This window comes from Hippichthys cyanospilos, chromosome 21 (genome assembly GCF_059441005.1).
Source record: "Hippichthys cyanospilos isolate Australia breed blue-spotted pipefish chromosome 21, RoL_Hcya_1.0, whole genome shotgun sequence".
Lineage (NCBI taxonomy): Eukaryota > Metazoa > Chordata > Actinopteri > Syngnathiformes > Syngnathidae > Hippichthys > Hippichthys cyanospilos.
In genome coordinates, this window is record NC_142389.1 from 11890780 (window position 1) to 11902668 (window position 11889).

The 11889-nt window shown below is 34.9% G+C and overlaps 1 protein-coding gene across 1 annotated transcript; it reads left to right on the forward strand.

Annotated features, from left to right (window-relative positions):
• The first annotated feature begins 795 nt into the window (after positions 1–795).
• On the forward strand, positions 796–1952 carry hsbp1l1 (heat shock factor binding protein 1 like 1). The gene is made up of 3 exons (XM_088404427.1): positions 796–999; positions 1073–1139; positions 1462–1952. The coding sequence occupies exons 1-3, from the start codon at positions 955–957 to the stop codon at positions 1575–1577; spliced, it is 228 nt and encodes a 75-aa protein (XP_088260553.1). The 5' UTR covers positions 796–954; the 3' UTR covers positions 1578–1952.
• The last annotated feature ends 9937 nt before the right edge of the window (positions 1953–11889 follow it).

Here is an 11889-nt window from a genome sequence, read left to right on the forward strand (position 1 = left end):
TCACATGCGTCACAATTACTGCCCACGACATGTCACTTTTCCGATCAAAATTTGACTCATTCAAGATAGTTCCCTCCTACGTCGTCGCAAGCGATCGAAAAATAAAGAAACCTCGAGTTTCTAAATAAACAAAATGTACTTATTCCGGTCAGTTGTCAGTAATTTTGCATGGTTACCAAACGTTAGTTGTTTTCAATTAGAATTCTATTTTTTAAGTGATTTTAATGCACGCCTAAAGGCGTTTAGTCTTGACACGGCATTCGAGTATTGTATGGTCCTAACATATTCTATGGTTTAGATAACGTCCAGTGTACAGATTAAAAACCTCAGAGCTGAAGATGGATTTATAGTTATGTAACAGCACCATCGGTCACTGGCATACATGCAAAATCTTATGTAACAATTTAAACTAAAAACATTACAATAGTGGCGGAATATTGTATTTTTTTTTAGCGGAATCAATCTGTCGGTAAAGAGTTAAAAAACATTGCTCTGTTGGGTAAACATGAATGGAACAATGACTCATGACAAGAAAGTGTACAAAAGGTAAAGTTACATTTTACCGGAAGTAAACTACACAAACCTTCACGGTAAAATAATGTTCCCCGCCAGAAGAAACATGTTTGATGTTCACGCAACATTTATTTCGACATCAATACAGATTTATCTAGTCTATAGTGGACATATCTAAATACTGAATCCGGAATAATAATGTCAATTTGACATTTTTATCACCCAAAGTGTTAATGTATAATCTTTATTTTGAGGTCAAGACTGCAAGAGGCGGAAATAGCGTTACTGTAGCGACGCTAGCTGAAGTTGAATCAAAGTTGCCGCGAGCTCGCGGCTAACGCTAGTGATGGATGCGCACTCTCCGTCATTTAGATGAAATTTAAAGGTCGATCGGTGTAGGTTTACTACACGCAGAGTGGTGAGCGAAACGCCTGATAAATTATGTCAAAAACTGAGTGCAAAGCAGCCAAAGAGATGACACAGGCAGTAAGTTACACGTACACAATATGCTGTTTTTGTAGTTAGACTGGCCTCAATTTAGATTTTCTTTTCCCAACAGATGGAAGAAACTATGCAGCGACTACGGGGAAGATTCCAGGCCATCACTGAACATTTGGAAGGACAATATATCCTTGCTAAGTCAACTTTTTTAGTCATTGCAAAGGGGTCTATTACGCCGCTTCGCAAACCAGTTCATCGTGCAACGTTGGTAACCTTGAAAATGTGTTGTGTTCATTTCTTCCTAATAATGCAACACACACAAATTTCTAACACACCAACGTACCGCTATTATGCCCATATAAAATATGTCCACTGGATGGTGCTAGTGCAAATTTTATTTGAACTTTTCAAAATTTGACGGAAAAAAATCCCATATCTAATTGTTCCTTCAACCACATCAACAACGTTTGATGAATCCGGAAAGAGTCGATTTCTTGACTAAGGCACTAGATCAGATGGGATCACGAATCAGCTGTATGGAGGAAAGCGTGACGGAGCTCATGACACAAGCTGGCATGGACGAACAACCCATTTCCAAAGATTCTGACTTTGTACCTCAATAGACAATACATCTCATCCCCCAAAGAGAATGAAACAATGGATGCAGCTATTTAAATATTACAAGCTAATCAAATGTGCACCTACACTACCTCTACACAGCACTTAACTGTTATTATTAATATTATATATATTTTGAATTGAACCCAGTATTATTGTATTTTAGTGTACGATGCTGAAACCGTTAATTGACATTTAAAAAAAATGTCATCAGTGAAGAATACCAAAACCACCACTGGTGGCAAAATGTATTAAAGATAGAGATTGCGAAATGCTATCAAAATCTATGCATGAAGAATATATGTATTTTTTGAAAGACATACTTTCACCTTGTTTTACCGAACTGCTAAAATTTGCAAATAAAAGGGCTTTTAAATAAGTGTCGTCTGTTTTATGTTTTGTTTTTTAAAAGAACGCGTGCATCGCTTTCATCTAGTGGTGGCATCATTTCACTGCAGGGAATTTTGAATGTCGTTGGCCATGGTGCTGATTTTGTTTCGTGTCTTTCGTTGTTGTCTTTTGCATTGTAATTTCTGTTGCAATAGAAGTATGTGTGTGTGTGTGTGTGTGTGTGTGTGTGTGTGTGTGTGTGTGTGTGTGTGTGTGTGTGTGTGTGTGTGCGTGTGTTCAATGGGGGGAACCTAAGTAGTGAATCTAAGCCACTACACTGTATACAACATTCAAAATATTTTTTAAACACAATAGAACTTCCCGCCCACCCTAAAACATTTTTTTAATTGATGTCTTATTTTGTATAGAGCGTACTGAACAAGTAAAATTACGGGAAAGTTATGATAGGTGCAGTTTTAGATTTGAGCTGCAGATGTCAGTATTTATCAAAACAGTACACGTTGCATTTATGTCGACTGCATAGATGTTTGTGTTCTTTAGATATGCAACTAAAACGAGCTGCCAGGACGCTGCTGGATGGATCTGTTGCTATGACAACAACAACTGCGGACTAATCTTTTTTTTTTCGTGTGTATGTGCGTGTGAGGCCAAAATCCTCATGGAATTGCACACCAACGAGACCGTCACGTCATTACAAGACAATCGCTGCAGTACACAACACAAAGTGAAGTGGGGAGTAGGCGTGCGTGGAGAGGAGGCTGAGAGCGTTGATCCTTTGGACCTGCGCTGGGATGGACGGGTCACTCTTCACTCTAGATTGGGAGAGCACTTCAGAGGGAGAAATAATTTGAAGTGCAAAATAAATAGTTTCAAGTATCATCCTGTGTATTTATTTTCCTACATTGTCGCTAAAGTATGTCTGCCACAATTCAAAGTTTGGATGAAAATCTAAAATCCCCCCCCACCCCCCCCCCCCCACCCCTTTGCTAACAGTACTTATTTTTTCAACGACTGGTCTGTCTATTGAGTATCAATATCAGCTCGTCTCCATAACTATTTTTTTTTTTTTTATCAACTAATGTCTATTTCCATCTAGTATTGACTAGTGTCTATCTAGCATACACTAGTTATCTAAAGCAGTGGTTCTCAATTGTTTTTCAGTGATGTAACCCCTGTGAAATAAGTTTTTTACAAGTACCCCTTAATCAGTGCAAAGCATTTTTGGGGTTGAAAAAAAAAAGACTTAAAAAACATGCCATCACGGTTTGATTTATTAAACGTTTGAACCTTTCAAACTTCTCTTGTAGTGGTCCACAAAAACTGATTAACATAAAAAGTCCTCTTTTGGATCATAGAAGAGATCTGTGATCAAAAGAAATAACTTAATTATTGATGAATATTTGTCCACAAAATATAATCAACATGAAATGTCGGACCTGTTACCCCCCCAAAAAATATATAGGAATAACAATTTATCCACAGAAAAATATTAGACGTAAAGTGTCCTCTTTTAGGATTACAGTAGAGATCTGTTCACAAAATTAATATTAAACATAAAATATCTTCACATTGACAAATATTTAAATGTCAGGCCCGTTCTATAAATAAATACTTGTCCACAGAAATAAATTCTACTTTTGGGATTTTAGTGGAGATCTTGCTTGATCTTTATAGTAACGTCTACTATGACTCATATCTAATATTCACTTGTTTCTACTGTATGTATTGTATCTGGTATCAATTAGTATATATATCTAGTACTGACAGGTAGCTATGTCTAAGTATTTAAGTATCTGTTAGTGTATTTTAGTATCAGATAGTATTGCTCTCATATCCAAGATATTATTTATCCAAGCAATATATAGTATTGACTAGTATTAACCAGTCTGTATAGCAATCAAATATAAATTAGGATCTGTATCTACTATCTGGTATCGATCAGTCAGTACTGTACCTGTGTTTATCTAGTATTGACTAGTATCTATTAATATAAGATAGTTAAGCCGGTGTTTGAGGATGAACAAGAGCGATCAAAATTTTTGCCTCTACTATATCTATCTATCTATCTATCTATCTATCTATCTATCTATCTATCTATCTATCTATCTATCTATCTATCTATCTATCTATCTATCTATCTATCTATCTATCCATCCATCCATCCATCCATCCATCCATCCATCCATCCATCCATCCATCCATCCATCCATCTATCTATCTATCTATCTATCTATCTATCTATCTATCTATCTATCTATCTATCTATCTATCTATCTATCTATCTATCTATCTATCTATCTATCTATCTATCTATCTATCTATCTATCTATCTTCAGCACAGCGTTGTGAGTTGTGTTGTGATTTGGGGTTGCTCCTGAGTGCTCCTGACCACCTGAGGCTCTTTGATACCTGGTGTGCTTTAATCTGCTGTGGCGCTTCCCACTTTGAAGTGAAAATCCCTATTACCTTTCATTCTCTCTCACTCACACAACACACACACACATTCACATATACAAACACTCAACTCGCCATCTGTTATCCTTGTCACCGTAAATTCGCCCAGAAACGTCAGACTCTCATTCATACATTCTATTTTATTCCATTGTGCCGCTGGCAACCTGCATCTAAATTTAGCCTGGCAGTTATTTCAGGGCCGTGATAGCATACATCACCTTCTGTCGCCTTCCATATATTTCCTTCGACGTGAATAGAAACTTTCTGCAGGCACACAGGCCATTTCAGGTCTTACCGCTGTTTAGAGGAGCAATACCAATCCCAGTATCTGTTTTATTTCCTTTAGCTCATTCAATCCCAAAGACATATTGTTACATTTTGTAAAACTCCAGACATTCAGACCAAGTTACTTTTTTATCCGATACGATATGATACGATATACTTTTATTGTCCGTCTTGGGGAAATTTGTCTTTGTCTCAGCAGCTGCAGCAAACACGAGAAAACAAACACAATAAGACATCAAGCAATATACACAAACAATAATTTGCACCTCAGAATTGCACATATCCCATGGACATAAATATTGCACAAGCAGGCTACCCTGACACATAATATAGACAAATGCTAAAAACATGCTAAAGACATGTAAAAACATGCTAAAAGCAAGTAAAATGATTGCATTGTATGCTAATGTTATTTTAGATGGAACTACTAAGGTAACTATTTACTTTAGTACTTAAAGTAAGTCATCAGGTTACTTTGTAAGTAAATTCTTAAAATAATCAAATACTTTAGCATCTTATTTATTTACTACCAGCCATTTTTTGCAACCTTCTTTAGCCTGACTTGAAAAACTTTGAAAATAAGTAAGTACACGGAATTACATGTCGTCTCTAAAAATACATCTTTGGGATTGAATGAGTTAATATTCAATAGGTTGATGTGACAAAACACCTTCATGGAAGTACACGTGTGCATATAGTGTATATTTGCAAATAAAACCTTCAGGTACCACCAAAATAAGAGCAACCATGTGATTCATCAATCCATCCATCCAATTTGAATAACTCAATTACAAAATAGAAACAATTACATCCATGTCACTCACCAGGGCAGTGCCCACCTTTCAAGCCACACACATTAAAAGTCACAAATATTAGTAGTGCATAGTGTAACCAGTCTTGGTATTTGCAACATATATAATCAACAAACTCACTTTTCGGCATCTATGAATGCTAATTCCATCCTGTTTGTGTGCCTCCTTCTTCTCTCCATGAAACATGGGTGTGACCTGAGGATCAGTGCCCGGCAACCAACCCGTTATTTGGTCACCATAGAAACTGGGTCAGCTTCACTTGTAGCCATGCCTGTGCTCTCCCGTGAGAAGTATGTACTGTATGTGTTTGGACTGTGTCAGAGGGCCTGTAGCGCGTGCAGGTCGGAGTCATTCTGGAAAAAGATGAAAAGCTTGTGTGTGATCCACTGTATGTGTGTGTGTGTGTTCTGTTTTCAAAAATATTTCCATCCGATGACAGCCCACCAGTTACATGAAAAAAATTGAAAATGCATGATAGTTTGTGCACTATATTCACTTACACATCCATTACTATTCATTTTATTGTGCCCAAATGGTCTTGTGTTATTTTCCTGCACCTGTTTAATCTTCCTAATTTACTTTACATTCTATACCTATCGAATGAAACAATTTGTAAAAAGGAACGGGTGAGACAAATCAGCTTGGTCTAACAAATTATTATTGCCATAGCTGTCAAGACCGAAAACCATGTTTTCATTTTATTTAAACTAAGAGAAATCTTATACTAATAATTTAGTAGAATTAAATGATTTGTTTAACTAAAGGTGTAGCAGATTTCAGCAGAGGTGGCTAGAAGCTTAGGAATTCTTTTTACTGAAAAAACAAAATGAAAAACAAACTACATTACCATGGAAATAGACCCCAAATCAAAAAGGGGGCGTAGTAAGAAATAAAAATTTGGACATTGTTTTAGAACAGTGTTTCTCAAAGGGGAGTACTAGTACCCCGGAGGTACTTGAAGGAACTTCAGGGGGTGCTTGAGATAAAACAAACAAACAAACAAACAAACAAACAAACAAACAAGTAAACATAAAAAATCCTTTAAACATAATTATTGAATTAATTAATTGTTCCAGGAAAATAAGTTCATAAAACAAATTTTATGTTCGGTAGGTTGTTCATTTTCATTATTGTAAAAACCCAGATTCTCCCCCATACTAGAATGGTTGGACCCAAAGTGTCATTGTGCCACCTCTCGTTACCTGTCAAGTTTATAATTTATTTTTGTGAACACACCTCTACTGTGATCCCAAAAGGGAACACTTAAAGTTTAATATTTTTTCATGGACAAATATTTATTTATAATGATTTCTTTTTGAGAACAGGTCTCACACTTAATGTTGACTATATTTTTGGGGACCAATATTAAATAATACCTAAGTTAATTATTTATTTTTGTGAAGAGATCTCTACTGTAATCCCAAAACAGAACGCTTAATGTTTAAATATTTTTCTGTGGACAAATATTTATTTATAATCATTTCTTTTTGAAAACAGGTCACTTTATGTTGAGTGTTTTTTATGAACAAACATTTATTACAGTAATAATTAAGTTAATGATTTATTTTTGAAATCAGATCACCTCTGTAACCCAACAAGTGAACGATGAGACTTTTCAGCAAATGATTCAGAAATAAAGCATAATGTCTAGAGTTGAATAACTTTCGCTCAGACGCCAAAGTCATTACAGTAAACACTCACACACACACACACACACACACACACATATATATATATATATATATATATATATATATATATATATATATATATATATATATATATATATATATATATATATATATATATATATATATATATATATATATATATACACACACACACACACACACACACACACATACATGTTTACCCTAACTTATTAAACACCATAAATTAAATAATCATTCATTGTCTGTATAAGGCAAAGCTCTCTTTTTAATGTTCATAAGGCAAATAATGATTTGTTTTCACTCTTAATGCTGCCAACCCTTATTTTTTGCTGTATTTTTATGATGGCGTTGTAGGCCATATAAAAACAAATATATTTTTAGGGTACAGGGTCAGCCACTAAAATGTGGATGGTGGGCCATAAATGGCCTGCGGGCTTTAGTTTGGACACCATGACCCCAGTTTGGTACCTTAAAAGTCATTGGCAATTTTTTGTGAAAATAACAGTAACAGAATTAGCTCACTTAATAAACTCAAAATATCTCTTGACTAAATTACAGCTAAAGGTGTCAAAATAAGGTGAAGCAGATTTTCTGTTTCATCTCCCTCATTCCATTCTTCTTCTTTCTCATTAATGTGGCTAATTAAGAATCTGTCAGACTGCTCTCCTATCCTTCTTCTATATGGAGTCACAGGAGCGGAATCATTGTCTGATTGGAGATGATCGTCATGGTTAGCTATCTGCCCCCCACCCGCCTCCCCCCTTTCTCTCCCTGTCTACCACCCTCCCTATCATGATTAAGTGGCTCATTGCCCAAGGTGCTTCATCCATTGCTCTGCTTACAGACAGGCTCATTAACATCTGCCGACTTCATCTACCGAGTTTGTGAGCTCGTAAGAAACAGAAACCAAGTTGGACTTTTTTGACGAGCAGACTTTTGCCAACATTAGAACGAAACTCCATTTAGCAATATTCCGTTCCAATTTTGCGTGCTTATAAATGGCACAAAATAAAAGTATTTTCGGTTCCAGTGGTTATTTAGAGCAGTGGTTCGCAACCTTTTTTTCAGTGATGTACCCCCTATGAAATATTCTTTCAGCCAAGTACCCCTTAAACAGTGCTAAGCAATTAGGGATTAAAAAACAAAAACAAAAATAAAAGAAAACAAAACATGCCATCGGTGTTTGATTGATTAAACTTTAGACCCTTTCATTTGTATCGGACCACAAAAAAAATAATTAACCTAAAGTGTCCTCTTTAGGTTCATGGAAGAAATCTCTTATTGAAAAGAAGTAATTTAAATATTAATACATATTTTACCACAAAAACAAATAAATTGTCAGACGTGTTCTAAAAAAAAAAAACCTTCCCACAGAGAAAAAAAAATAAAGCATCCACTTTTGGGGTTACAGTAGAGATCTGTTCACATAAATTGTCAGACCTGTTCTTAAAAAAAAAAATATATATATGCCATCAGTGTCTGATTGATTAAACTGTAGACCCTTTCATTTCTATTGGACCACAAAAAAAAATAATCAACCTAAAGTGTCCTTTTTTGGTTCATGGAAGAAATCTGTAATTGAAAAGAAGTAACTCTAATATTAATAAATATTTTCCAACAAAAACAAATAAATTGTCAGACGTATTCTAAAAAAAAAAAAAACCTTCCCACAGAGAAAAAAAAATAAAGCATCCACTTTTGGGGTTACAGTAGAGATCTGTTTACAAAAATAAATCATTTCAATGTTTGTCCACATAAAATAATAAACATTTCTCAAAAGAAATCATTATAAATAAATATTTGTCCATGGAAAAATAGTCAACTTAAAGTGTAGAGAAAAATACAGTAAATCAAATTAACTTGACACGTAACAAGAGGTGGCACATGACAAGTTGTGTCGAAACATTCCAGTATGGGGGAGAATCTGAGTTTTTACAATAATGGAATTGAATAGCCTACTGAACATAGAATTTAATTTATGAACTTATATTTTTCCAAAACAATTAATGAATTCAATAAGTATTTTAAAAGTATTTTTGCATGTTTGTTTGTTTTACTTAAAATCTTGAGTACCCCCTGAAGTTACTTAAAGAACCACTGATTTAGAGCACAGGTACCAAATCCTGGTCCTCGAGGGAAGGTAACTTCATGTTTCTCTCCCCAAAACACCTGATCGTAATAATTAGCGCACCAAGAAGCTGTGCAATATCTTTAGAATGATCCTAATTATTTGAATCAGGTGTATTTGAGAGAGAAGGATTGAAAACATGCAGGATACCGGCTCTCGAGGACTGGAGTTTGAGACCTATGATTTAACGTTATGGAGGGTAAGTCATAGTGTTTTAGGAATTAAAAGATGAAGAGGGAAATACAGTGGGATTGTCTCACGGTTTGAAAAAAGAAAATCAAAGGGAAGAGGTTTAATTTGTCAAGTGCAATAAAGGTCAATTAGACAATTTATGGGCTCTATCTATTTTAATTACACGTGCAAAACACAATATCAGACGCACACCAGGGCATAAACAGTGGTCAACATTTCATTACAGGGCCATAGATTAAGCCATAGATTCCAGCCACTAAATTTTATCACATTAGCAGAGGAATTATGTTTTGAACACGTTCCGCGCCAAAGTTTTGCAAGGGAAGAAAATTTGCTTAAATTTGCCCGCAATTGTGACTGCTTTTCTTCTGGTAGAAATTTGGAAAAAATAGGAGCGTAAAGTAGAGCACATAAAAATGGGCGGTGGAGAGTGAGGGCATGATGAGCGAGACGGGTGAGTGCATAATGGTGGACTGGATGGTCCGTCTCCCGTAGCAACCCCGTGTTGCTGACGGATACACAACACACTTACACACATACACATGGACACACTTATCATGAATATTAATAGTTAAAAAAACACACACACACAGGCAAGAGGGATTCATGCTATATTTATGCCATTTTCAATTAAGCAAGTTTTAATTAAACTAAAAGAGTTCTATGATTACGTTTCAATTATACATACTTCAATTATAAGTTAGGAAGGGACACTGAACACAATGAATGATAGTTCAAAATGAATGATAGTTCAAAAAAAATGTATATATATATATATATATATATATATATATATATATATATATATATATATATATATATATATATATATATATATATATATATATATATACATATATATATATATATATATATATATATATATATATATATATATATATATATATATATATATATATATATATATATATATATGTATATATAATAACAGCACATTCCGCTCATTTTACTTTTGCACTCCAGCACATTGTGAGTGCAAACTGGAGCCAAAGTGGTAAGGCACAAGCGTCACGCTGCTGATTTTATCCGATTATCTGCACCTCAGTCAAAGTGAGTAATGCTCACCTTGGAGCGAAGGACGAACAGCAAAAGATTACGCTTTGTGTGGGCCGCAGTGATCCTTGAAAGGTGATGGACTCCGTCGCGGCTACGACTTGGGTGACCTTGGGCGATCAATTGAAACACCTTTATACACACACACACACACACATATATATATATATATATATATATATATATATATATATATATATATATATATATATATATATATATATATATATATATATATATATATATATATATATATATATATATATATATATATATATATATATATATATATATATATACAGTACATCTATCCATTTTCTAGAGCCGCTTATCCTCACAAGGGCCGCATGCTTGCTGGTGCCTATCCCAGCTGACTTGTTGTAGTAGGTGGGACACACCTGAATGGGTTGCCAGCCAATGGCAGAGCACACAGACACCAGCAACCAGTCATGCACCCAATCACACCTAAGGAGAATTTAGTAAGTCTAATACACCTGCCATGCATGATTTTGGAGTGTGGAAGGAAGCCCGAATGCCCCGAGAGAACTCACGGAGGCTCGGGGAGGACATGCAAACTCCACACAGGAAGGCCGGAGCCAGCTGTAATAGAACTTGGGTGCCTTAACTGTGAGGCAGACGTGCTAACCACTCACTCACTGAGCCCCGCACATCTATATATATACCTTCTAAATTTTTCGATTGTATTTAAGTTTGTGTTTTTAATAATACAATTGATATTTGAAAATATTTGATAATCATTTTTTTCATTATGTACTGATCATTTTAAATATATAAAATGCTTAAAATATAATAATGTATGTAATAGTAATTAACAATAACAAAAATTAATGAAATATAATTATATTATTATTATTTTATTATATTATTACTTTAGTGCGTGATAGCTAACATTAAAACTATACAATGCAGTATAGAATTTATGTTCTGTAAATTATGAATTACATATTTTATACCTTAGGTTATTAAAATCAAGCAGTTGAATTATTCACATGAATTTATTTGAAATTATTGCGCTTTCAAAATCCAATAGGATAATATATTATCATGATGATGATGATAATGATAAATTAATGAATTATTATTTATTATTATTTACAGGCTAATATTTAAGTGCATGAAGACAGACGAAATCAACAATCTTTGAAGTCTAATGAATCCCCCTCCCAAATTCCCATCTGGACCTGGGCTGAGAGTGACAGGCAGTTCCAGCTGCACTGACACAAGAGCCCCGCCTCCCTGCAGCGCTCCAGCCAATGATAGCGGGAGGGAAGGGGCCTTGATGCGACTGTGTTGGCAAGGGAGACGGCAGCGGTTCATTCATCATCAT

Bases quoted from the DNA above. Each gene is read 5' to 3' on its own strand.
- hsbp1l1 (XM_088404427.1), top strand. From the start codon at position 955: ATGTCAAAAACTGAGTGCAAAGCAGCCAAAGAGATGACACAGGCA. The intron at 1,000-1,072 runs GTAAGTTACACG...TTTTCCCAACAG, and splicing joins CCAAAGAGATGACACAGGCA to ATGGAAGAAACTATGCAGCG. The intron at 1,140-1,461 runs ATATCCTTGCTA...TGACTAAGGCAC, and splicing joins TGAACATTTGGAAGGACAAT to TAGATCAGATGGGATCACGA.